Below are 22307 nucleotides of genomic sequence, written 5' to 3' on the forward strand. Positions count from 1 at the left end.
GAGTAATTTTTTGAGAGACATTGTATTCATGCACTGCGAAGACAACCTTGGTTTATTGTTTCTACAGATGCTAGACTGCTTCTCTAGCCTTAATTAAGTGTAATCAGTGAACAAAGAGCACACTATGCTTTCAAACAAAAAACTAACAAATCTACTCTCCCGCTCCCCCCTTTTTTTTCGCAGTAGCCCATGAATAGTCGAGTGTCATGTATACAAATAAAATGTGTTTTTTTATTATGATTGATCTAATAAATCAATGGATTTAAGCCTTAACAGCGTACTTGCGGATAGGGAAGTGAGCTTCCTTCTTTTGTTGACGAACAGTCTTCTTGGACTTTTCGAAAGGAGTCAAAGCTCTACGCATAGCACGGGTCTTCTTGACACGGAGATCCAAAGGAGTGAAACGCTTCTTTTGGTAGAAAAGACGGAGTTGTTCACGTTGGGTTTGGTTGATGACAGTCAAAACACGGGCAACGTTCTTACGGGCTTCACCACTATTTTCATAACTTGTTATTTTTCTGACTATAGACACACATTCATGACTTACATTTCTTGGACACGGCCACCGGCAACCTTTTGGACACGGATGCTGGCAAGTTGTTGCTTTTGTTCATCAAGGATCTTGAGGAGCTCGGCCTTGTTCTTGTTACGGAGTTCGTGAGCTTTGACGGCAACCTAAACAGTAGTTAGTAACTTGTTCTCTCTTTCTCTCTTCATCTATGTCTTCAATGGATAAACAGTGTTTGATTGTCATCAAGAATGATAGTTGTCATGCTAAGATCTAGCTTTTTTCTTTTCTATGTCTTGTCCAACAAATATCATATACATCGATACATGAATCTTTCCACTGTTCATCTCATTGTTCATGATTGCTTCTATCAACTAACCATTTGAATTGATGGATGATTATTAAGAGGAGGATCCTATGGATGGCCTCCTCTAAAGTCTATAGTCATTCATTTTTTTTTTCTGCTTCTCTATGTCCGGACCTTCATTTCGGACCGAACTGTGTAACACGTTCACACGCATGAATTACTTTTTATTAGTTATACCATGTCATCATCCTCTTCCTCTTCCTCTTCTTCTATATGCTCTATAGGATTCAGTTCATCATCGTCTAATGGTACTTCTTCTCTGTGTATTTGTTTAACAATAGCTGCATTAAGTGGAACATCATCCCATATTTGAAATAGAACAGAAGCAGGCAATTGTCGGAAACCTTGTGTATGTGAGACAGCACCAAAGTGTTGAAATATAAAATGTAAAGAGGCTTGTTGAAGTCCTCTTTGCTCAGATAGACTAGCAGCATGGTATATCTTACTGACTGACTCAATCTCCATCTGCTTAAACAAGTGACGTACACTCAGAGCAAGTAAGCGAGGCAACAGATAGATATGAGCCATGACCATCAAATCAGCAATCAAATCAGTCGTAAAGCTAGGATCACTAAGTGTATCTGTATAAAGATACCGTACAAAGCTTTCAAGCGTAGAGATAGGTTCAGACATCGTAATCGAGTTTGTGACTGATTCTGCCATACCACTCTCTATCAAATGAACAAAATGAGGCCAACGAGCATACAATACCAGTCGATGCACAAGGATAGGCGGTGCCTGTGGCTCTGTCGAGGAGTAAATGGCAAAATCTGTGCCTTGCCTTTGTTGATTGAGCAATAAACTGATTAAATCTGTGCCTAGTTGAGGTGGAGGTACAGGCACGATCCCTAATTCTTCTAATTCGACTTTAAGTACCATACTAAAGTATTCATCAGGCTCTGATTCATTCGTGCCAAACAAATAGAACCAAGTATGATGTTCAGCCATAGAAAAGCAGTGCCAGTTACAGCTTTCATATCTTGCACCGGATTCCTTGAATTGCCATTGCATGGAAGGCAAGTCCAGAGACCATAGACCAGTCATAGGCGCTTCTAACATAGCAGCTTCACGAAAGGGTAAAGTGACCAACACAATCAGTTGATCGCCACAAATCTGAGCAAATCGCTGACCTGCTAAAGAAGGTGCTAAAGGTGAACTAATGTCCAACTGTGTTACACCAGGCTGAAAGAGGTCCATAAAGGCCAAATGATTCGATCGACTCATGTCTTCTCTTAAGCCACCAAAGACATACAGACGCGAGTGATAGACAAAACTCATATGTTGCACACGTTTGACAAATGGAATCGGTGTTTCCCATTCCCATGTCTTGAGATCCAATGTCAATAAAGTGTCTGCAAAAGAAACAGTGTCGCTGACACACATACCACCCGCTACATACAGTTTATCTTGATAAATAGTGGCTGAGTGTCGAATACGTCCTTCAGGTATAAATCCATGCGTCTGAGGATGCCACCATGTCATGGTAGTCAAGTCAAGAATAGCCACATCATTAAAGTAATTGTCTTCTTCTGAGTTGCCACCAAAGATGACCAGTTTATTGTTATCCCATAAAGTGGCTGAATGGTCATTGCGTTTTGCAGGTGGTTCTCCTTTTGTATAAATGACTTGTGTCCATTGACATGATTCTTTATAGTCGAGCTTGTATAGCTTATTATAGATTTCATCTGTATATTGATCGAATCCACCGAAGACATAAATGGTGTCACCTACTGTAGTTAATGACGCGCCAACAAGAGAAGCGAGTCTTTCACCTGTGGTTTTAATAGGCTGTGAGTAATATATGACAGGTTGGCCATTAGAAGAAGGTGTTCTGTCTCTTGAAGGTGTATTAATCGCAGTACGTGGTGAATTAGGTCGAGACATGATTTTATGCAATGGTTACCAGAGATCTCGGAAAGAAAAAAAAAAGAGCAAAAGAGAAAGAGAGAGAAAAGCGTGTCGTTTCTTTTCTCTAATTCAATGGCTATATAAATGACAAGAAAGAAAAGCTCTTATATTGCTCTTTTCATATAAATGTCTTTGATTATGCACACATGTAGTAGAGAGTCACTCTATCTTAGAGCATGTCCGGTCTAGATAACTCCGTCTTTCGCTGTCCGATGCGCATACCGGACCCATGCACATTAGCGCCACTGCCCAAAACCAAAGCCAGAGTTAAACCCACTTGGCTTCCTCCTCTTTGGTACATATTAAACATGGTAATATACATCCATCCATTTTGATGAACATCATCCATTGATACGTAATCGTTTAGGTCAAGCGCACTAAGAAGGTCGGAATCACCGGTAAATACGGTACCCGTTATGGTGCCTCTCTCAGAAAGACCGTCAAGAAGATGGAAATCACCCAACACAGCAAGTACACCTGTACTTTCTGTGGTAAGGATGCTGTCAAGCGTACTGCTGTTGGTATCTGGAAGTGTAAGGGTTGTAAGAAGACCTTAGCTGGTGGTGCTTACACCGTCTCGTAAGTTATTCATATCCATATTATTTGTCTCTAATCAACTTGATAGTACTACTGCTGCTGCCACTGTTCGTTCTACCGTTCGTCGTCTTCGTGAATTGGCTGAAATCTAAGCCGTTTTCTCAATGTTTATACGCAATAAAAAAAATGATGTTTAATACACTCGGAAAATTTTATTACATTTCATCCAATTGCTTGCTAAACTCTTCCAATTGCCCACTCAATTCTTTGTTTTGTTGTGCAAGTTCTTCATTTTTAGTTTCTTGTTCAGTCAACTTGAGTGTCAATTGCTCAACTTTCTTTTCAAGTTGTTCGACTTTGACATCCGCTTCACGGAAACTAGAGATGTATTAGCACAGAATATAGAGACTGTTATGCTTACTTTTGAGTGGTTTCTTTTAAAGACTTGTCAGAGTCTTCTAGTTCTTGTTCAAGCATGGTAATTTTACGCATAGCAGCCTCATGCTCTTTCTTGACATCATTATCTTCTGCTTCGTTACCCTTTAATTCCTTGATTGTATCATGAGCTGTTTCCAAATCTTCTTCAAGTTGTCTGTTCTTGTTATTCAAAGATACAATCTCGCGTTCTTGTTGTGTATGTTCATGAGTCAATTCTTTCAATTTCTGTTCTAATTCTTCTACTTTGGCATTGGCTGCATCAGCTTCAGCACGCACTGCATTAATTTTCTATTAAGAGGGGTTAGCATTTTGTGTAATCAGTTTAGTGTAACACACCTCACGGATTTTATCCATTGTTCAAAGAAAAAGAAAACAAAAAAAAGAAGAAAAAAGAGAAAAAAAGAACAAGTGATTAAATATCAAAAATAGGTGACTTTTTTTTTCTTTATTCAATAGGTTGTGATTTAATAGCTGTATGATCCACCTCTAAATAAAGTTGTAACAATAATTGCCATTCTTGTGTGAATCGATGGACTGCTTCTCGGTGACTCCATGGTTTCAATTGATGACGTTTGGCTGCCATCCAGGGTAAAGAAGGTTTAAATCCCATCGCTATTTGTACATGCACTACAGAAGTAATTGATTCTGCATGCAAGATATGTAACACAGTGGATCCTTCTCTAGGATGGCTGTTAAACAATGGACTGACAGACACTGAGGATAAGGGTCGGCTGATATTAGGTTTCATAGGGGAGTGACTACTGTCATGATCAGAAAAGTCATGGTTGGAGACAGAAGAAGGCGAAGAAGGAGGAGGAGGTATATGGAGGCCTAGTCCACACGTTTCTTCTGTATCTTGCACATTGATACGAATGGACGTATGACGAGGTGGAGAAGAAGGTGGGCCACCCCAACTCTTCCAGCGTGTCATGTGACTACCACTACTACTGTGATGTGGTGAATTATGAACAATGCTGATCCGAGGACTCGGTGGTGCATACAGTGAAGATCGATTATGGCTACTATTCCCTCCCATATGCAACAACTTTTCATGAATAAAGTCCTTGAGCAACACAAGCAATGGACAACGATAGATTGTCACAAACTCCAAGAATCGCCAGGTGGTAAAATCGTAAATAGTGCCTATATTCAAAGGTGTTGTGAATGAGAATGCAGCGGATGATGAGTGCTCTAGAGGAGGTAGACCAGGAGACAATGGACCCTGATGAGGACTGGGCGATAATCCTGCTGTTACAGGTGTAGAAGGGATAGGTGATTTATCTGATTTTGCCTTGAGAAACTTGAGTGTCTGGCCAAACACAAGTGCGTTCTTGATGAAATAAGCCACTTGGACCCAAGCATCTTTTAGCTTGTTAAAGGAACTACTTGCACAGACAAGAATAATTTTAATGGCCACAAAACTGAAGGAGAACAACAGGGCAACAGACTGAGGTGTCTGTTTACGGTCCCTGATATCAGTGAAATCAGTATCCGAGTCTTGGTTGGTTGTCAATTGATACAAGAAACCTGATGTTTTACTCTTGAGTAAGAAGGCTTGACTGCATGCTCTTGATACATAGTTTAATAACCGCATCCAATTGCTGGTAGGATCAGGTCGGAACTTGTTTGACATAGGCATATTGCTATAATCCCATTGCAGATTGTATTGAAGACAAATAGGCACCAAGATATAACAAATCAAACCAGGTGTAGGTGTCTGATTTTCTATTTCAGCCAGTACATCTTGCGTTGAATTCTCCATGATAGCAATCACAAGTCGCACAAGCGCATTACAAAATCTATTATGGCCTTTTGCATCGTTTTCCCAGTTAGAATGGATGGCTGCATTCATACCAAATGGCACGAATTTCTCATTGATAAATCCAGCAATGTCATGCATGTTGACAGGTTTGCCTTGTCCCTTTTCAAGCACAATGGCCAGTCCATGATAGAGATCAGAAGCGTCCATGTATTTCCATTGAGATCTGTATTGTGAAAAGATAATATTCAATACTTTCTTAAAAGCCTTGGTATGGTTGCGACTGTCAACCATCGAATGCAGACAGTCCACCAAATAATCCTTGAGCCAATCTGTCTTGAAATAAATGCCTTTTACATGACTATAATCACGCATGACAGTACGAATAATCTGAGCCATTTTTTCATGCGAGACTTCAGTCAGTATGCCTTCATGCTTCAAGTATTCATGAACAAGTAACACGAATTCCATTCTTACTGTTAATTTATCGTTCTGTTGCCATTGCTTGCCATAGGCATGTTGTGCTGATTCAGTCCGGTTTGCACTTCCAGGTGCACGGGGAATGTCATGTTCGCCAGAAGAAACTCCTTGGTAACCACCGCCTGTGGTGGATGGTGAAGGAGTTGTCACAGCCACTTTGGCATGTTTACTAAACTTGACAAACACATCAATCAGGGCAGCAATGCCTTCATCCAATATGTCTCTCAGCAAGACCAGTCGATGAAACCTAGGAATCATATGACGAAATATCTTGACAAACTGTTCTGCACGTAATGAACCTACATCATAAGCAATGATGGTCAAAAACAGTTTAATAAAGTTCTGTAGCTCAAAAGAGCGGTTGTTATAGTTGTGTACATCCAGAGGAGCAATGGGTGTAGTCACACTTCTGGCTAAGGGTTTGAGAATCGTAGTGGAAAGAGGAATAGCCATAGGATTACTGGCTGCATCAATGCGTTCTTGAATGGTGCGCTCATGATCATCGAGCTCGACCTGTAGCTGTAAGCCAAGAACATCGGAAGTAGCGCCCAAACTAGGAGGATCATGCATAGCTTGCATCAGGACAAACATGTTATCCAACATCCAATCACCAAGTTCATCAGACTTGTTAAAAGCATTCAAGGTGGTAGGTACAAGTGTGCCCAACATTTGAAACACAAACGATTCTTCATGCACAGCGTAAAATCGACACCAAGCAAAGATGATGGCAGATCTTATTTGAGGAAAACAATCGGCTTCACAAAAGATCTTGAATAAGGCAGGCAAGAAAATGGTATAACCACGATTAGAGCTAAACAGACGTTTGAATCGAGTGACCACACGCGTATAAAGAATCAAAGCTTGACCAAGGATACCAAAATCACGATTGTGTTCCGTAATAATCGTATTGATGCCTTGCAAGATACGTTCTAGTTCATCACGGTCGTTGTAGTTTCGATTGAGACCGTTGAGTAAGTTATCAATGAATCTTAACCAAATACGTGCACGAAGCGCAGACAATGTCTCTGTGTGTTGCTTTTGCTGGCCTTCTTGACGATAGGGCTTTTCATCATGCTGGAGTACATGTGTCATTAAGTTTTCTTCTTGTTGATAGAGATAAGTATCTGAATCACGCTTCTTTCGTCGAGTGGTATCTGGATAATAGATTTCTTCAGACACCCATCGTGGTTCACGCAGTCTCCCAGGCACAGGCATGGGCTCATAGTCTTGCAGTGTCTTTTTGACAGCATAGACTTCACGAGGATAGCGTATCAAGTAATTCGTCAAGAACTGAATATGACTAATACGAAGCATACCCACAGAAAACACTTCAGGTGGAATGTCTAATATTTGGAAAGTTGATTTTGTATCTGACATGTATCGAGGAAACAAGTTGGCAGGCTGTTCATGCGTAAACCAAAAGCGACCTGTACTGACTAGCAAGTGCTCAATTTTGTTCTTGCGCAAGTCGCGAATGGACAGATCATTGGTAGACAATATCAGTTCAGCCAAGATGGGATGGATCAAGGTCATCAAGACAAGACCATCCGGCTTATTTTCACGCACTAACCATTTCAGCATACCAGCCAAGTAATTCAGCAAGATGTGCGTGAATCCGGGAGGTAATTTGTGCTGTATACTAATCAATGAACGCACACGCGTTAACATATCTCGATGGCGGTCAATTTTGAACTTGCCCAAGTCATTAATAAATGCACGCGAAAACAAAGCAGGATCATCTCTCAGATAATGCTCCAGTAATTCACGTAATGCGTTTGCAGCACCGCCAAAATCGTCATTCAGTAAATCCACCATACTTAAAAACGAAATGGTGAATGAATGAATGGTGGTAGCTCGTTTTCGACGCGCAATAATCTTGCTGATATCAATGGATTTCTTGTGCGGTGTTGTTGGATTTTCGTCTTCATTCAGTCGTTCTTCTTCTTCCTCTAGAAACAAGGAAGGTAAAAGGGCCAAGGGAATCAAGACCTTCTTGAGTGCTTCGTGTTCTTCTCCATTGTCATCATCGTCCCAGCCGAGTTCTTGAATTTGACGCTTGAGTTCAATAGGAAAATTACTGGCATTTTTTAATTTGGCCATCCAACGTGGTTCATCAAGTGTGAATTGATTACTACCAAGATCAGTAGGTACAAAAGGCGTGGAAAAAGCACCACCGTCACCTCGAAAAGGTCTTCGCCGAGATGAAATAGGAATGTATTCTTGACTGAGCACATTGAAACGAAAAGCTTCAAGTGAAGAATGCTTTTGGATCACAGTCAAACGACGCAAAGGATCGCCACTAGGAAGACAAGTGAGTATTAAAAAAATGCCTATATAAAGACATTACCTATAAAAATCATGGGTGGACACCTCAATCATGGTTTTAGGAATCTTTTCACCGCATTGCATTAATAAAAAGACAGCAGGAATAAACGATTGAGGTAAACGATCATCCATATGTCGCTCCCATAAAGGCTTTACAAGTCTTCCAAATTCATTGGATGATAAAGTCGTAAATACAGCAGCCAAAAGTGAAAACACAGAGCCAAATGGATCTTGGTTGACTTGTTCCATATTTTCAAATCGGTATTTGGCTAGTTTGAGTGCAGGGCCCTCAGGCTCAGTTTCTGGATCATCTGTGATGGAATGAGGTGGGTCTAAATTAAGTGAGAGAGCAGCAGAGCGACTGATAGGATACATGGTCTGAATGGTTTGTTGGCGTTGGTGGCGGGGTACATTGGCTTGTTCAGGGACTTTATAGACAGGCTTGAGCGAAATAGTTTCAAACTGTAATTGTTCGACAACATTTAAATATACACTATGGATGCGTTGAAACATGTATGAAACATCCGATATATGGGCTGCATGCAATGCGGGCATGGCATTTTCGGTCAAGGATAAAGATTCCTCACTCGAATGGATATCTTTCACAGGCTGTGTTGCCCACTCCACCATACGTGCTAACCAACCAGGTCGATGGGTTGTGTTACAAAAGAAACGAATGTCAAAAAAGATGTTGCAGAGTATAATACGCAATGGCATAGGCACCCACCGGGTCTTTTCTTTAGCAGCCAAAAAGACAGCCAGACGACGCTCAAGATCAATCAAGAACTTTTTAGCAATTTCGTCCTCTTCCATATCACGGTGTGGGTCTTGTTGTTTGGCACGTAGGCTTTTGATAGTCCACATAAATTCCATAGCAATCACGCATTGGCCCAAGGTAGTACTTCCCCACTGCGCTTCTTGGGTAGATTGAGGTGAGGAAGATGCACTTGACACATCTCCCTTCTTTTTAGACTGACCAATGTCACTGAGTAGTAATACATTGATCATTTCTGCATCCTGCATCCAGAATTGGACACCCGTAACATAGCGATACAAACAAGTGATGAGTGCTAATATGTGAGTCACTTTATCTTCATCGTTGGAGGCAGCACAAGCAACCACAGGTTTATAGAAATACAGGCGATACTTCTTAGAGAGTGCATGAATCATGGCACAAAAACCTGGCGTGATAGGCGGATAACTATCGACTAGTTTTTCAAATAAAGTAGGCAAAGTCTTTTTGGCTATTTCATCACCCATAACAGGGTCAAGGTGGAGTACCAAGTTTTGATATGCACATGATGTACGATCACTAGTTGTATCTTGATGCATAGATTCTACACCTTCAATCATGAAATCTTTATAGCCTGCATGCCAAAACTCTTCTACAAATGACTTGATGGTTGATATAATTTTGAGGGCAGCTGTATCATTTGTATTGAGCTCTAGATTGCTGTGTATACTTTGTATATCAGAAATAGAAAGCTGATCATTGGCAAAGTCAGGCATGGAAGGACGAGGGCTTAGGTTGGGTGAGGAAAAATGGCTTGGAACCGAAGGCCTTAATGGCTTTTCTTCAAGACTGGTGATGGATAACAATGCCAATAACATATTGACAATATTAAGAGCTATTGTCTTTTGTGATTCATTCGTGTGTCTGTCTACAAGGCACAAATGAAGTGTTGTAGGCGATAGTCTGTTATGCAACAGTGATAATAACATGGAAGCAGTTGACATTTTGTTTTTGAGATCGTCTATGGTCGACACAAAAAAGGCTTCGCATGCCAATTCTGAAATCAAAAACACAATCTTTAAATACGCTGGCTTAGTATCATTCTCTGGTTCAATCCAATATCGCTCAAGCAAGTCTTTGAGTATAAGTCGGTCACGGATTTGTTTTGCGTGAGTGATAGATGTTTTGATATGCGGATTATGTTGAGTGCAGTCATCGACCATGATAGATTTTACTAGACCTTCTATAACACAAAATCTGGCTATAGAGACTGGTACAGTCTGCCCTGAATGATAAGCAGACCATGATTTACCCATAGGAGGAATCAATGTGCCATTGGATAATGAATCGAGAATTTTGAGTATATCAGATTGAATATGAGATTCTTCAGCACTGAGATCGTTAATCGTGTGTTCTTTGATAATATCGTTGTTGTGATATTTTTGCATATCGAGATTAACGAGTGCATTGGTGAGGGTATAGACAATGGAATGGTATGCAGTAGGTGTGGATGGTAAAAACGAAGGGTTTCTTGCGCAGGGTAACAACATGATGCGAAGTGTATCTAAAATGCGCTTCTGTTGTATGGATCAGTTCGAATTCTTCTCTTTAGGCATCCACTTACTTTCAGGTTAAGGTTGCCTAACCCTAATAAACGACACAAGAATTGCAATTGCTCAAAATATTCCTGTATATAATAAGTATCGCTTTGAACTGTATATAGGCGCACTTACTGTTACATCCAGTTGAGTAAATCTATCTCGAATATAATCAAACATATCTAGTGCTTGTTCACAATCAGAGACTATAGGCAAGTTAATACTCAGCTGTCAAATAACGATATCATTTTCGGCTACCTAGCAACGGTGATCTGTCAAAAGGGGTTGCCAAGACAGCCAACAATTCACCTGTCAATGGTAATCGAGTAGCTGATTTATGCTTCTTGATAGACTCAAGAATGGCTGACATAATAAATGAAATCTTGGTGACATCTTGGCGCTTGTTGTTCTCCTCTATACCCGATGCCATAAGCGTAGCTGTTGTTGTAGCAGGTACAAAAGTCGAAAGTGATTCTGCAAAACTAGCATACTGAGACCGAGCATTTAACTGAGCGAGTAGCTTATCAAGATCGCGTTCAAGTCGATAAGTGTCTTGTTGAACACCAGTCAAAGTAGCATAAATCACACCATTTTGATGTCGAGTAGGACGAAAGTTTCGAGTAAACTGGCTCATGCCGGCAGCTTGTGCTGCTACAAGTGCAGTGTTGGCCAAGGTGGGGCGAGATTCAGGATCCAACGTAGCTGATCGCATAAACGGATTCAAGTGTTTGTTTTTGTTGGGTGAAAAATTGTTGCGAGATGAGGATGAACTCGACGATGCCACTGAAGAGACAGTAAACAAGTTGTTTTCGTGCAAGTCGTTTACATTTTCACGAAGCTTCTCCCAGTGAGATAATGGATTCTTTTTGCCTTGACGGGCATGTTGTTTGGCAAAAGAATATGTGCTAGAAGAAGGTTCAGTACGCTCTTCTTCTGCTGACATTAGAGTTGGACTGTTTGTCAGCTATGGAGAAGAACAATAGGTTATCAAAAAATGGAAGAAAGGCGATCCAATAGCGGGAAGTGAATGCGCCTATTTTTTTTGCTTCATATCTCGAACCAAGCCCGATTCAGAAGCACTCCCTTTTTTTTTTGTTCGTTTAATTGCATGCATTGACAGGATAAATTTTATTTATAGTTTAAACACCACCTTTTTTGACATTGAAGAAGCTCTTAATAACAAAGACCTGTAAAGCAGCCATCACAATAATGGAAGCACTTTCCAAAAAGGCAAACCAAAAGATACGGCTTTCAGTGGAAGCAACAGTGGAAGAATTGCGATTTTCTCTGGTACGGAAATACTTTTGTGTACGTTGAATGTTGGTCAGATGACCAGACAATCTAAATATCGATTCTTCCATTTCACTCATAGTGGCTGGTTGTTCTTTGCTGGTTGGGTTTTGGAAGCTAGGACGAACTTCATTTTCAACAAGAATTTCGAAATCTACAAGCTTTTCTGCCCAAGTAGACATGTCATTGGAGAAACAAAAGGCGTATTCACCAAAGTGATTGGCTGTAAAGACATAATCAGCCTGCTTTTCTTGTTCTCCTTTCAAGATAATGTCATTGTCAGGTCCTTCGACAGTATAATCGATATCAAAAGAACCACCTTCTTGAACCTAATAAACAGCATCAGTTTCCAATGCCGTTGCATTTTATCTACTTACTGCAAAATAAAAGCCAACTTTCTTGCCGGGTTTGTCATTCCAAATGTAAAAGCATGCTTTTTCGTTTGCAAGAAGACTATATGTAAGAGCTGTAGCACCCACTTTAGAGGGTAAACTGAATAAGGCTGCAGCAAGGAACAGTAAAAAGGAAAGGCTTAAAGAGTGACCAGACAACATAGGAACGCGTCTTTGATTTATGTAAACGAGAGAGAGAAAAAAGAATGCTGTAACTTTATACACCAGACCATCCATATTTAGAAATTTGACTTTGAATTTTGTTTTTTACCAAAGAACAGACAATAAGGGTAGCCAATCATAGCTTGTCACTCAATCATAGGGAGCCAATATTTACAGTCTAGGAAACAATTGTTATCTTGTCTGTGGGTTCTACTTATACAACTGACTGAGATTAAGTTCTTTGTTACGAAAACACCTTGGTTTAATAAGCAGGGAATTTCACTACCTTAATAGATGTGACATTTTTTATTCAAAATATAATATGGTAGAATAGATATTAAACTTAGTATTGGAGAGGTGATCTAGGTATTTGATGTTGCTGATAAGGCGCTGGAACCCAACCAAGTGAATTTCCTTGCATAATGGGTGAAGAGATGCTATCCGCAAAGACCATGTGTTGTTCAATGGCTTCTTGTTCACGCTTTTGTTTGCGAGAGCGGTAGACCTTGACACCAACTACAGTAGCGGCTGCATACACACAGGCACCTATACCGACACAAATACCAATGATGGCACCCTTAGAGAGGCCTCCATTAGAATCAGAGCCACTTGAACTGGAATTATTTTGACTACTTGTTTCACTGTTAGGATCAGCTACTGTAGAACCAGAACCACCATTTACAGCTATAAAAATGTGAGTTCGGCTTTTCTTAATTGTCATGAACATACCTGCTGCAAGATTAGTAATGTTATAACCTCGATCAATAAATGCAGGAAGTTGGCCATTCTTTTCGCTATATAATTCACTGCTAGAGTTTGAGATTACCGATTGAAGTTCACTGATCTCAGTTTGAGGAACAGCAACGGCGACAACAATACCACTGTTATCACTTTCAGCACGTTTTCTTCGTTTAGCATCGTCGTCTTGTGCGTTTTCTATACTTTGTGTAATTGACAGAACAATAACATCGTCGGGAGTGATACTCAATGCGTTACTAAACAAAGTAGGCAATTCTTGAACAAGTTGAGCAGCCATAAGTGCATTATCTACAAGAGCACTATAAGAGATACTGTTGAATCGAATATGGGTCACTTTGCTTGTATCTATAAATCACTTATGAGTGGAATTGAAACAAAGAATATTAATATTACCTGGAATGATGGCATCAATGTTAGCTGTAATGTATTGAGGCAAAGTGTTATCAGTTGTACTGCTAGCAGACTCAGTGTGGGACGAAGTGGTCACTGCATTTGTGGTAGTCGTTGGAACTTCTGAATTTCCTGGAGTTTTTTGGCCTAAGTTTTTAGAAGCATTGTTATGCTCATTATTGTGTGTTGTGGTTTGACTTTCAGGAGCTGTAGTTGTTGTTGTGGCTGTTGTCTTTGACTCTGTGGAATAAAAGAAAGAGCCAGTTAACCAAGACAACGTTTCGTACTTGTAAGTAGAAGTAGGTGTAAACATGGTTGTAGTAGTAGCAGTGTTTGAGGTAGTAGTGGTAGTAGTAGTGGTAGTGGTAGTGGTAGTGGTAGTAGTAGTTGTTGTCGTGGTAGTTGTAGGAGTTGTAGTGGTCTTTGTCTTCGAGACATCTGCTTCAGTCTTTGACTCGGAAGTTGATTTATGAGTAGCTGAATTAGTATCTGTAGCAGTTCTTGATGCACTATTGTCTTCACCATGTGTTGTAGATGAGGTAGTAGTAGTAGTACCAGCAGGGCTTTCTGTAGAAGATGTTGTAGTAGTTACTGTTAAGCTACTAGTAGTAGTCGTAGTGTCATTAGAGGAGCCTTTTGTTTCTGATGAGGCCTCTGTTGTATTGGACTCAGAAGCTGTAGTACTTGTGCTAGAGTCATATGAGGTAGTAGTGGTGGTAGTTTCTTCATTCGATGAGTGAGCGGAAGATTTATTATAGACGCCTCGATCAGACGTAGAAGTAGAACTGGTACTGGAAGAAGTTGAATCATGCACTGTAGTAGTCGCTTCATTGTCTTCTGAAAGAGAGGAAGTAATTGTGGAACTATGGTTGCCCGCGGTCTTGGTTGGCATAGCGCTAGTAGTAGTAGTAGTAGTAGTAGTAGTAGCAGTAGTAGTAGAATCAGATGTACTAGTTTCTTCTGAAGAATGGGTAAAAGTAGTAGTAGTTGGTTCGCCATCATCAGAAGAAGAGGAAGCTGTCTTGATACCTCGAGCACCTGTGGTTGTCGTAGTACTAGTTTCTCCAGAAGAAGTTGTCTTTGTGTGAGAGTTGGTAACGGTTGTAGTTTCTTCGTTATCTTCTGAGGACGTGGTTGGATGCGATTTGGTACTAAAGGTACTTTCATCATCAGCTGAACTAGTCTTTATGTGAGAGTTTGTTGTACTCCTCTCTGCGGTATCATCAGATGAAGTGGTACTAGTATGAGACTTAGTAGTAGTAGTTGCCTCGCCATCGTCTGAGGAAGTGGTAGTCTTGGCTTCTCTGTCAGAAGTAGTTGTCTTTGTAGCTGTAGTTTCATCAGATGCCTTGGTCTTTTTACCGCCCTTATCTGTAGTAGTGGTAGCTTTGCTATTATCTGTTGACGTTTCGGTAGACGAAGAGCCGGTTGTAGTTACATACTGACTAGTCAAGGTCTTGGTAGACTGCTCCTTGGTAGTACCAGTGGTTTCATCGTCAGTAGATGTAGTCTTGGAACCATGGTCTTTAGTAGTAGTGGTAGCATCCTCATCGTCAGTGGATGTAGTCTTGGAACCATGGTCTTTAGTAGTAGCAGTAGGCTCATCGTTAGTAGATGTAGTCTTGGAACCATGATCATTAGTAGTAGCAGTAGGCTCATCGTTAGTAGATGTAGTCTTGGAACCATGGTCTTTAGTAGTAGCAGTAGGCTCATCGTTAGTAGATGTAGTCTTGGAACCATGGTCTTTAGTAGTAGTGGTAGCATCCTCATCGTCAGTGGATGTAGTCTTGGGACCATGATCATTAGTAGTAGCAGTAGGCTCATCGTTAGTAGATGTAGTCTTGGAACCATGGTCTTTAGTAGTAGTGGTAGCATCCTCATCGTCAGTGGATGTAGTCTTGGGACCATGGTCTTTAGTAGTAGTGGTACCATCCTCATCTGTCGAAGAAGATTTAGTGGAACGGTCTTTAGTACTAGTAGCAGTAGGCTCATCGTTAGTAGATGTAGTCTTGGAACCATGATCTTTAGTAGTAGTGGTAGCATCCTCATCGTCAGTGGATGTAGTCTTGGAACCATGGTCTTTAGTAGTAGTGGTAGCATCCTCATCGTCAGTGGATGTAGTCTTGGAATCATGGTCTTTAGTGCTAGTGGTACCATCCTCATCGTCAGTAGATGTAGTCTTGGAACCATGGTCTTTAGTAGTAGCAGTAGGCTCATCGTTAGTAGATGTAGTCTTGGAACCATGGTCTTTAGTAGTAGTGGTAGCATCCTCATCGTCAGTGGATGTAGTCTTGGGACCATGATCATTAGTAGTAGCAGTAGGCTCATCGTTAGTAGATGTAGTCTTGGAACCATGGTCTTTAGTAGTAGTGGTAGCATCCTCATCGTCAGTGGATGTAGTCTTGGGACCATGGTCTTTAGTAGTAGTGGTAGCATCCTCATCGTCAGTGGATGTAGTCTTGGAACCATGGTCTTTAGTAGTAGTGGTAGCATCCTCATCGTCAGTGGATGTAGTCTTGGAATCATGGTCTTTAGTACTAGTAGTAGTAGGCTCATCGTCAGTGGATGTAGTCTTGGAACCATGATCATTAGTAGTAGTGGTAGCATCCTCATCGTCAGTGGATGTAGTCTTGGGACCATGATCATTAGTAGTAGTGGTACCATCCTCATCTGTCGAAGAAGATTTAGTGGAACGGTCTTTAGTACTAGTAGCAGTAGGCTCATCGTTAGTAGATGTAGTCTTGGAACCATGATCTTTAGTAGTAGTGGTAGCATCCTCATCGTCAGTGGATGTAGTCTTGGAACCATGGTCTTTAGTAGTAGTGGTAGCATCCTCATCGTCAGTGGATGTAGTCTTGGAATCATGGTCTTTAGTGCTAGTGGTACCATCCTCATCGTCAGTAGATGTAGTCTTGGAACCATGGTCTTTAGTACTAGTAGTAGTAGGCTCATCGTCAGTAGATGTAGTCTTGGAATTATGGTCTTTAGTGCTAGTGGTACCACCCTCATCTGTCGAAGAAGATTTAGTGGAATGATCTTTAGTGCTAGTAGTAGTAGGCTCGTCTTTAGTAGATGTAGTCTTGGAATCATGGTCTTTAGTGCTAGTAGTAGTAGGTTCGTCTTCCGAGGTGCTAGTCTTGGCAGATCGATCTTTGGTGGTAGTGGATACATCATCAGTAGATGTTTTCTTTGCAGATTTTTCTTTTGTGGTAGTTGTTACATCTTCATCAGTTGTAGTGGCCTTGGTAGTATGCTCTTTAGTGGCAGTGGTAGAATCATCTTGTGTTGTAATTGTTTTTTTTCCAACGCCAATAGAGATACCTAAACCATCAGAATCATCTATTCTAGTTGTATGATGACTTGAGGTAGTGGCTTTGCTAGTATGCTCTTTGGTGGTAGAAGTAGTAGGGTCCTCTTCTGACGCAGTAGTCTTAGTACTATGATCCTTGGTAGTAGAAGTAGAGGTAGCCTTGATGGAGTGATCTTTAGTAGTGGTAGTAGGCTCATCTTTATCATTAGTCTTAGTATTATGATCCTTGGTGGTAGTGTTGGTAGACTTTTTATGACTCTTCTTTGTGGCAGAAGTATGATAATGATCTGATGTACTCGAAGAATGATCGTCGGTGCTTGAAGATGAGTGAGCGGTTCCTGCATAAGCAATTAAAAAGGTTAGTCCAAATAAAAAATTCTAATTTATTTATGTAGTATAACCTACCTGATGTGGATCCTTTTGTACTATCATCAGTTTCTGACTTGGTTGTGTGCTTGTGTGCTGTGGTACTTTCAGTTGTCTTTGAATGCTCAGTAGTCGTGCTACTTGTCTTTGATTTGGTAGATCTTTCTTCTATTGTATTTTAAAATGAGTTAGCTTCGTGGTCCCTTTTTTCCAAATTAATACCTGTGGTACTACTCTTCGAATGCGTAGAATGATGCTTTTCGATAGTAGTTGTAGTGGATCTAGACTTCGAGGTTGTAGGCTTCTCTTTACTGCTACTATGAACGGTCTTTTTAGTTTCCGATGATACGGGAGTCGTTACACTAGACTTTGATTCATGCTTTGTCGACGTAGTAGGCTCTTCCTTTGTAGTGTGCTTACTAGTCTTGTCCTTGGTAGTAGTAGTAGTCGTCTTTTCGGTTGTATGTTTCGTTGTTGTAGGCTTCTCTTTTGTAGTTGTGGTATGAGAAGACTTTTCTTTGGTAGTATGATGGGTTGTCGTGGGCTTTTCCTTTGTGGTAGTGGTGGTAGCTTTGTGTTTAGTGGACGAAGACTTTTTTGTTGTGGTTGTTGTTTTCGAGGACGGTTTTGTAGTTGACTTTTCCTTGGTGGTGGTAGTCTTTTTCTTGGTACTAGTCTTTTCTTTCGTATTAGTTGACTTTTCCTTGGTAGTAGTTGACTTTTCCTTAGTAGTAGTTGACTTTTCCTTAGTAGTAGCTGACTTTTCCTTAGTAGTAATTGACTTTTCCTTAGTAGTAGTCGACTTTTCCTTAGTAGTAGTCGACTTTTCCTTGTTGGTGGAAGAGTTCTCTTTAGATGATTTGGATTTGTCACTATCTTCATCCTCTTTGTCGTCGTTCTTGTCCTCGTCGTCAGCTCGTTTTTTTATCGTATGCGTAGGTTGTGGAAAGGGAATTGGTTGAGTTATTGTTGCTGGCACAGGAGTCTGAATCTGCTCAAATAAAGATTGAGTTTTAAAGGTCAATAGAAGTTTATTATTTACATTATTACATAACACAAATATTTACATTTAGAATTTCATCTTTATCAATGGCATCAACCATGCTCAAAAATAGCAGTGCATAGAAGCATACTGCAATAATAAATACATTGCACCTGCCCATTTACATTCGCTTTTAACGGTAAGGAAAGGAAGTGGTAGATAATGAAAGGAAAGAGTGAAGAAAAAAAAAGAGAAAAAATGAGAGAGAAAAGGAAAGGGGCGAGAATATATGGGACAATTAAAAGCTCATTAATGATTATTTATATTTTCTTACACATTGACAGGTACAAAATAATTATTTAATCGAGTTGTGTTACCACGACTCTAGAAATTTTTCTTTTTTCTTTTTTTTTTAAACTTTTTTCTTTTTGATATAAATGAAGAGAAAGGATGATCATTGAAATTGAGGAAAACATGTAACATGGGACAATAGACAAGATTTACATATTCTCCTGGTTGTAATTTCAGACTGATATTGTTTGTTAATTTACTCTGAGTTTTTAGAATTGGAAAACAAGACCTCGTTCTTGGTGCGTCTCTTCTTCTATTTTTATACTACCTACACGTCTATAGAACATGATGAGCTTGATTAAGAATGCACAAAAGACTTTCCTTTTTCTTTCTGTGACCGTGGCACTATACAAAGTTACACTGTCATTCTATCTAGCCCTGCCTGCGCGCTCTTTTTTTTTTTCTTTGGTACAAGAATAATGAAATTCTATACTGTGTGGAATTGCTTCCTCCTTTTTTTTGTTACTTTCTAGTAATGGAATTGAATATCAATACAGTGCTTATAGGAAATTCGGATATGGTCAAATCAGGCTTATTGATTGGCTTCGTATGAGTTCTAAAAGAATATATTGTCTTGACAATAAAGAATAGTATTAAAGTATATGTATAATTAGGATACAGTGATAGGCACCCATGAATCAAAAAAAGAGTAAGCATAGGTTCTAGAATACTGCTTATAAAATATTAGAGGGAAAGAAGGGGATTCGTTTCAAGATACAGCGTTTAGGAACTTCATGAGCTCCGGGTCAATCCAGTGTATACAAGCAATAATTGGTAATAAGTCTGATCTAGAATCCCAAAAACAGCAGTAACACAACAAGAAGCAACAGCATTTTGTAGAATAATACGGCATATAACCTGTTAGTATTGCCTACTTTAAGTAACGTATTAGATAGCAAACTCCTTGCATGAGCATCTCCTATTTGTTTATTTTGCAGAATTCTATAAAATTGCATTGTGTTCTAGTTACCATAAACGAACGAAACTCATCAATTATCATGAGTGTTTTGTTATATATTGAAATGGGTATCTCATTGTCCAAAACACGCCCATATCTTTGTCCTGTAGACGCGTGTGTCAATAACTGAAATGCAAGATGATCAGCAAAATAGCCAAACTTGGATAAACGATATTTTCGATGCTCAATTTGATTGTCTGTTGAATTGGGAGATAAATTGTCTTTGTATAAACCCAATAAAGTACGTAATGGAAGCATGGTTTCTGAATATCCCACAAGCACATTAAACTTCACCGCAGATAGTGTGCTGTTCATTATGGCATCGATATGATCTAGTAGGTGTTTCGCTAAATCATATGTCATATTTTGGTTAAGATGAGGAAATCCATCCGAGTATTTATAATAGTGCTTTAAATCGTTGATATACTCTAATTTCAGTATTTCATGTTTCGTAAACAGTTTTCAGAATGTGTTTACGCGTTGATGAACAGGCAGTGAAATAATCAAGTACATCGTCTATCGTGATATCTAAATGAAGGGCATGACTCAGACGATGGGCAATGGGCCTGACATACTGATTTATGATCGGAGCAGTCCAATGCGATGTCAATGGCTTGGCCTCTTTTCGCCACCTTGGACAATCCTTATGTGGCGAGACGATTGAATCATTCTCCTTACTAAAGATAGGTACAGGAAGCACGCGAGCTGGCTCTCAGAATCCTAATCCTTCAAAAGTACCTAAACAAAAGGCTTGGGCTAACTGTAACGCACGGCTTAACAGAGAGGTAGAAACTTGTATCACTGATAAATTTAGTGCCTTCATGAATTCTGGATACTGGCGAGTCCTGTGTATGTCCAGTTGGCCTGTGCGATGTGGCAAATAGTCGTTTTGGTAAGTATCTATCCAGCCAATCAAATCTCTGTTGGTACTTGTGTTGAGTTTTTCGGAATACATGCCACTTTGAATTGAGTACCGTGTACCGCGACGAATGACGATCTGTACTTGTTCAAGTTGATAGCCCTTTATGGGCGTATGAGATGAAAAATAAGGATGATTTTCATTTGACTCAGTATGGCCTATCATCCACTTTGAAATGATTTCAGACGGATTGTTAGTATGAATCAAGTATTTAACTTGTAGAACAGTCTTCAATACAGAGGTAAGCAAAGACTTTATTTTTGTTATCATTGAGAAAAGAAAAAGAAAGAAAATAGGTCTGTGTGACATTTTATGCATTTTTTCTTTCTGAGCCAGAAGATCGTATTCTTTTAGCAAATTCGGCAATATCTTGCGAGACAAGATGAGGAACTTCAAGACTAGCAAAATGACCACCCTATTGCAATGTCAATGTAAACAAAAATTTCTTAACTTATTTACCTCATTATGAGTCTTGTGTTGAACAAGGTTTGTGTTTGCTTCGATCCAATCACGAGGAATCTAGGTCATATTATTAGCCATGTCTTAATGCGCTTATGGCTTACCTTCATAAGTTCACCAGCAAAATAAGTGGTACCAAAAGGCACATGCACTTTACTTCCCATAATATTCGACATGTTCTTCTTGGCTTCATAATATAAGCGAATGGAAGAAGACATAGAATTGGTAATCCAATAAATACTGACTTGAGTCAAGAACTCGTTTGATGAGACTGTGTGAGGAAGAGCCTGTGTTTCATAGGCTTCCTTAGAATCGAAATGTGTCCAATTGTGATATTTCTCCAACATCCAACCTAATAAACCCACAGGGCTATCCGTCAATCCATAAGCAAGTGTATATGGACGTGTGGATTGAATAGCACGGTAACCAGCCTCCATGTCTTTATCCACATTGGCAAAGGATGTACTCTCCAAACTCTTAAAGTATTCACCATAAACACGAGTCATACCAACCAAGATGGCGAAAATAAAAGTAAAGACCTTAAAGGGATGATTGATCAAATTGGTCAAGGTAGGTAAAGGAGGACCCACAGTTGGCATGCTTGTTAAGAATCCCATACAATGTTGAGGGAATTGCTGCGCCATAGAATAGCCGATAATAGCTCCCCAGTCTGTACCAAAGATCACTTTTTTTTAAGATTAGCTTAGTGGCTCATTTTGTTAGATTAAATCACTTACTATATTTATCATAGCCGAGTGTCAGCATGAGCTCATGCATAGTACGTGCCATTTCCATAACACCACAGCCTTCTTTTTGAGGTGCCTCGGAGAATCCATAACCAGGTAAGCTAGGTACAACCACATGAAATGCCTATATTTGTCAGTCAAAGTAATTGATACAAAGCTATATTACTTGAGAATTGACACTTCCATCACGTAAAGGCTCAATCACCTTATGAAATTCATAAAAAGTAGATGGCCAACCATGCAATAAAACAATAGGTGTTGCATTTTCAGCAGTAGTAGGTTCATGAACAAAATGGATCTTCAAGTCATGGATACGCGTATGGTAATGATGCCAGCGACTCATTTCTTGCTTTGATGTTTCCCAGTCAAACTGCTTCCATTTTTCTAACATTTCCTTTACTGCCCAAGAAGGCGCACCTAATTTCCAACCGATTGATTCTTGGTCTTGATCAAGTTCTTGAGGAAATCGAACATGAGACAGTTTTTGAGAAAGTTCTTGAGTATCGAGTGAGGGAATAGTAAAAGGTTCAACCATGTTTGTTAAAGAAATAAAAAAGAAGAAAATAAAAA

The 22307-nt window shown here is 39.9% G+C and overlaps 9 protein-coding genes across 9 annotated transcripts; 1 reads left to right on the forward strand and 8 right to left on the reverse strand.

Annotated features, from left to right (window-relative positions):
- Positions 1-262: 262 nt before the first annotated feature.
- B0P05DRAFT_583125 (uncharacterized protein) lies at positions 263-2759 on the reverse strand (the record flags this gene model as incomplete). Its single annotated transcript, XM_051582227.1, has 3 exons — positions 263-494; positions 548-675; positions 1053-2759. 3 exons carry the CDS (start codon positions 2757-2759, stop codon positions 263-265), a joined length of 2067 nt encoding a protein of 688 aa, XP_051438949.1.
- A 324-nt stretch (positions 2760-3083) lies between these two features.
- B0P05DRAFT_483565 (60S ribosomal protein L37a) lies at positions 3084-3526 on the forward strand. Its single transcript, XM_051575229.1, has 3 exons — positions 3084-3094; positions 3151-3362; positions 3409-3526. Exons 1-3 carry the CDS (start codon positions 3092-3094, stop codon positions 3470-3472), a joined length of 279 nt encoding a protein of 92 aa, XP_051438950.1. The 5' UTR covers positions 3084-3091; the 3' UTR covers positions 3473-3526.
- On the reverse strand, positions 3508-4176 carry B0P05DRAFT_523706 (tropomyosin). The gene is made up of 3 exons (XM_051576096.1): positions 4095-4176; positions 3742-4046; positions 3508-3698 (listed from the first exon to the last, which is right to left on the reverse strand). Exons 1-3 carry the CDS (start codon positions 4110-4112, stop codon positions 3536-3538), a joined length of 486 nt encoding a protein of 161 aa, XP_051438951.1. The 5' UTR covers positions 4113-4176; the 3' UTR covers positions 3508-3535.
- A 10-nt stretch (positions 4177-4186) lies between these two features.
- B0P05DRAFT_502689 (uncharacterized protein) lies at positions 4187-11658 on the reverse strand. Its single transcript, XM_051575471.1, has 5 exons — positions 10912-11658; positions 10789-10859; positions 10680-10742; positions 8345-10632; positions 4187-8296 (listed from the first exon to the last, which is right to left on the reverse strand). Exons 1-5 carry the CDS (start codon positions 11594-11596, stop codon positions 4204-4206), a joined length of 7200 nt encoding a protein of 2399 aa, XP_051438952.1. The 5' UTR covers positions 11597-11658; the 3' UTR covers positions 4187-4203.
- A 26-nt stretch (positions 11659-11684) lies between these two features.
- Positions 11685-12527, reverse strand: B0P05DRAFT_523708 (emp24/gp25L/p24 family/GOLD-domain-containing protein). Its single transcript, XM_051576097.1, has 2 exons — positions 12321-12527; positions 11685-12272 (listed from the first exon to the last, which is right to left on the reverse strand). The coding sequence occupies exons 1-2, from the start codon at positions 12495-12497 to the stop codon at positions 11793-11795; spliced, it is 657 nt and encodes a 218-aa protein (XP_051438953.1). The 5' UTR covers positions 12498-12527; the 3' UTR covers positions 11685-11792.
- Positions 12528-12646: 119 nt separating this feature from the next.
- Positions 12647-13990, reverse strand: B0P05DRAFT_523711 (uncharacterized protein). Its single transcript, XM_051576098.1, has 3 exons — positions 13650-13990; positions 13227-13601; positions 12647-13181 (listed from the first exon to the last, which is right to left on the reverse strand). The coding sequence occupies exons 1-3, from the start codon at positions 13957-13959 to the stop codon at positions 12841-12843; spliced, it is 1026 nt and encodes a 341-aa protein (XP_051438954.1). The 5' UTR covers positions 13960-13990; the 3' UTR covers positions 12647-12840.
- A 14-nt stretch (positions 13991-14004) lies between these two features.
- Positions 14005-14583, reverse strand: B0P05DRAFT_523713 (uncharacterized protein; the record flags this gene model as incomplete). Its single annotated transcript, XM_051576099.1, has 1 exon — positions 14005-14583. A coding segment is annotated over exon 1 (232 nt), but the record flags the coding sequence as incomplete, so codon positions are not given.
- A 5742-nt stretch (positions 14584-20325) lies between these two features.
- B0P05DRAFT_583131 (uncharacterized protein) lies at positions 20326-20697 on the reverse strand (the record flags this gene model as incomplete). Its single annotated transcript, XM_051582228.1, has 1 exon — positions 20326-20697. The coding sequence occupies one exon, from the start codon at positions 20695-20697 to the stop codon at positions 20326-20328; it is 372 nt and encodes a 123-aa protein (XP_051438956.1).
- A 69-nt stretch (positions 20698-20766) lies between these two features.
- On the reverse strand, positions 20767-22273 carry B0P05DRAFT_523721 (Alpha/Beta hydrolase protein; the record flags this gene model as incomplete). The annotated part of the gene is made up of 5 exons (XM_051576100.1): positions 20767-20947; positions 20992-21051; positions 21096-21676; positions 21729-21861; positions 21904-22273. Coding segments are annotated over 5 exons (1249 nt in total), but the record flags the coding sequence as incomplete, so codon positions are not given.
- Positions 22274-22307: the final 34 nt, after the last annotated feature.

Source organism: Gilbertella persicaria (assembly GCF_025201335.1).
Source record: "Gilbertella persicaria strain CBS 190.32 chromosome Unknown B0P05scaffold_3, whole genome shotgun sequence".
Taxonomy (NCBI): domain Eukaryota; kingdom Fungi; phylum Mucoromycota; class Mucoromycetes; order Mucorales; family Choanephoraceae; genus Gilbertella; species Gilbertella persicaria.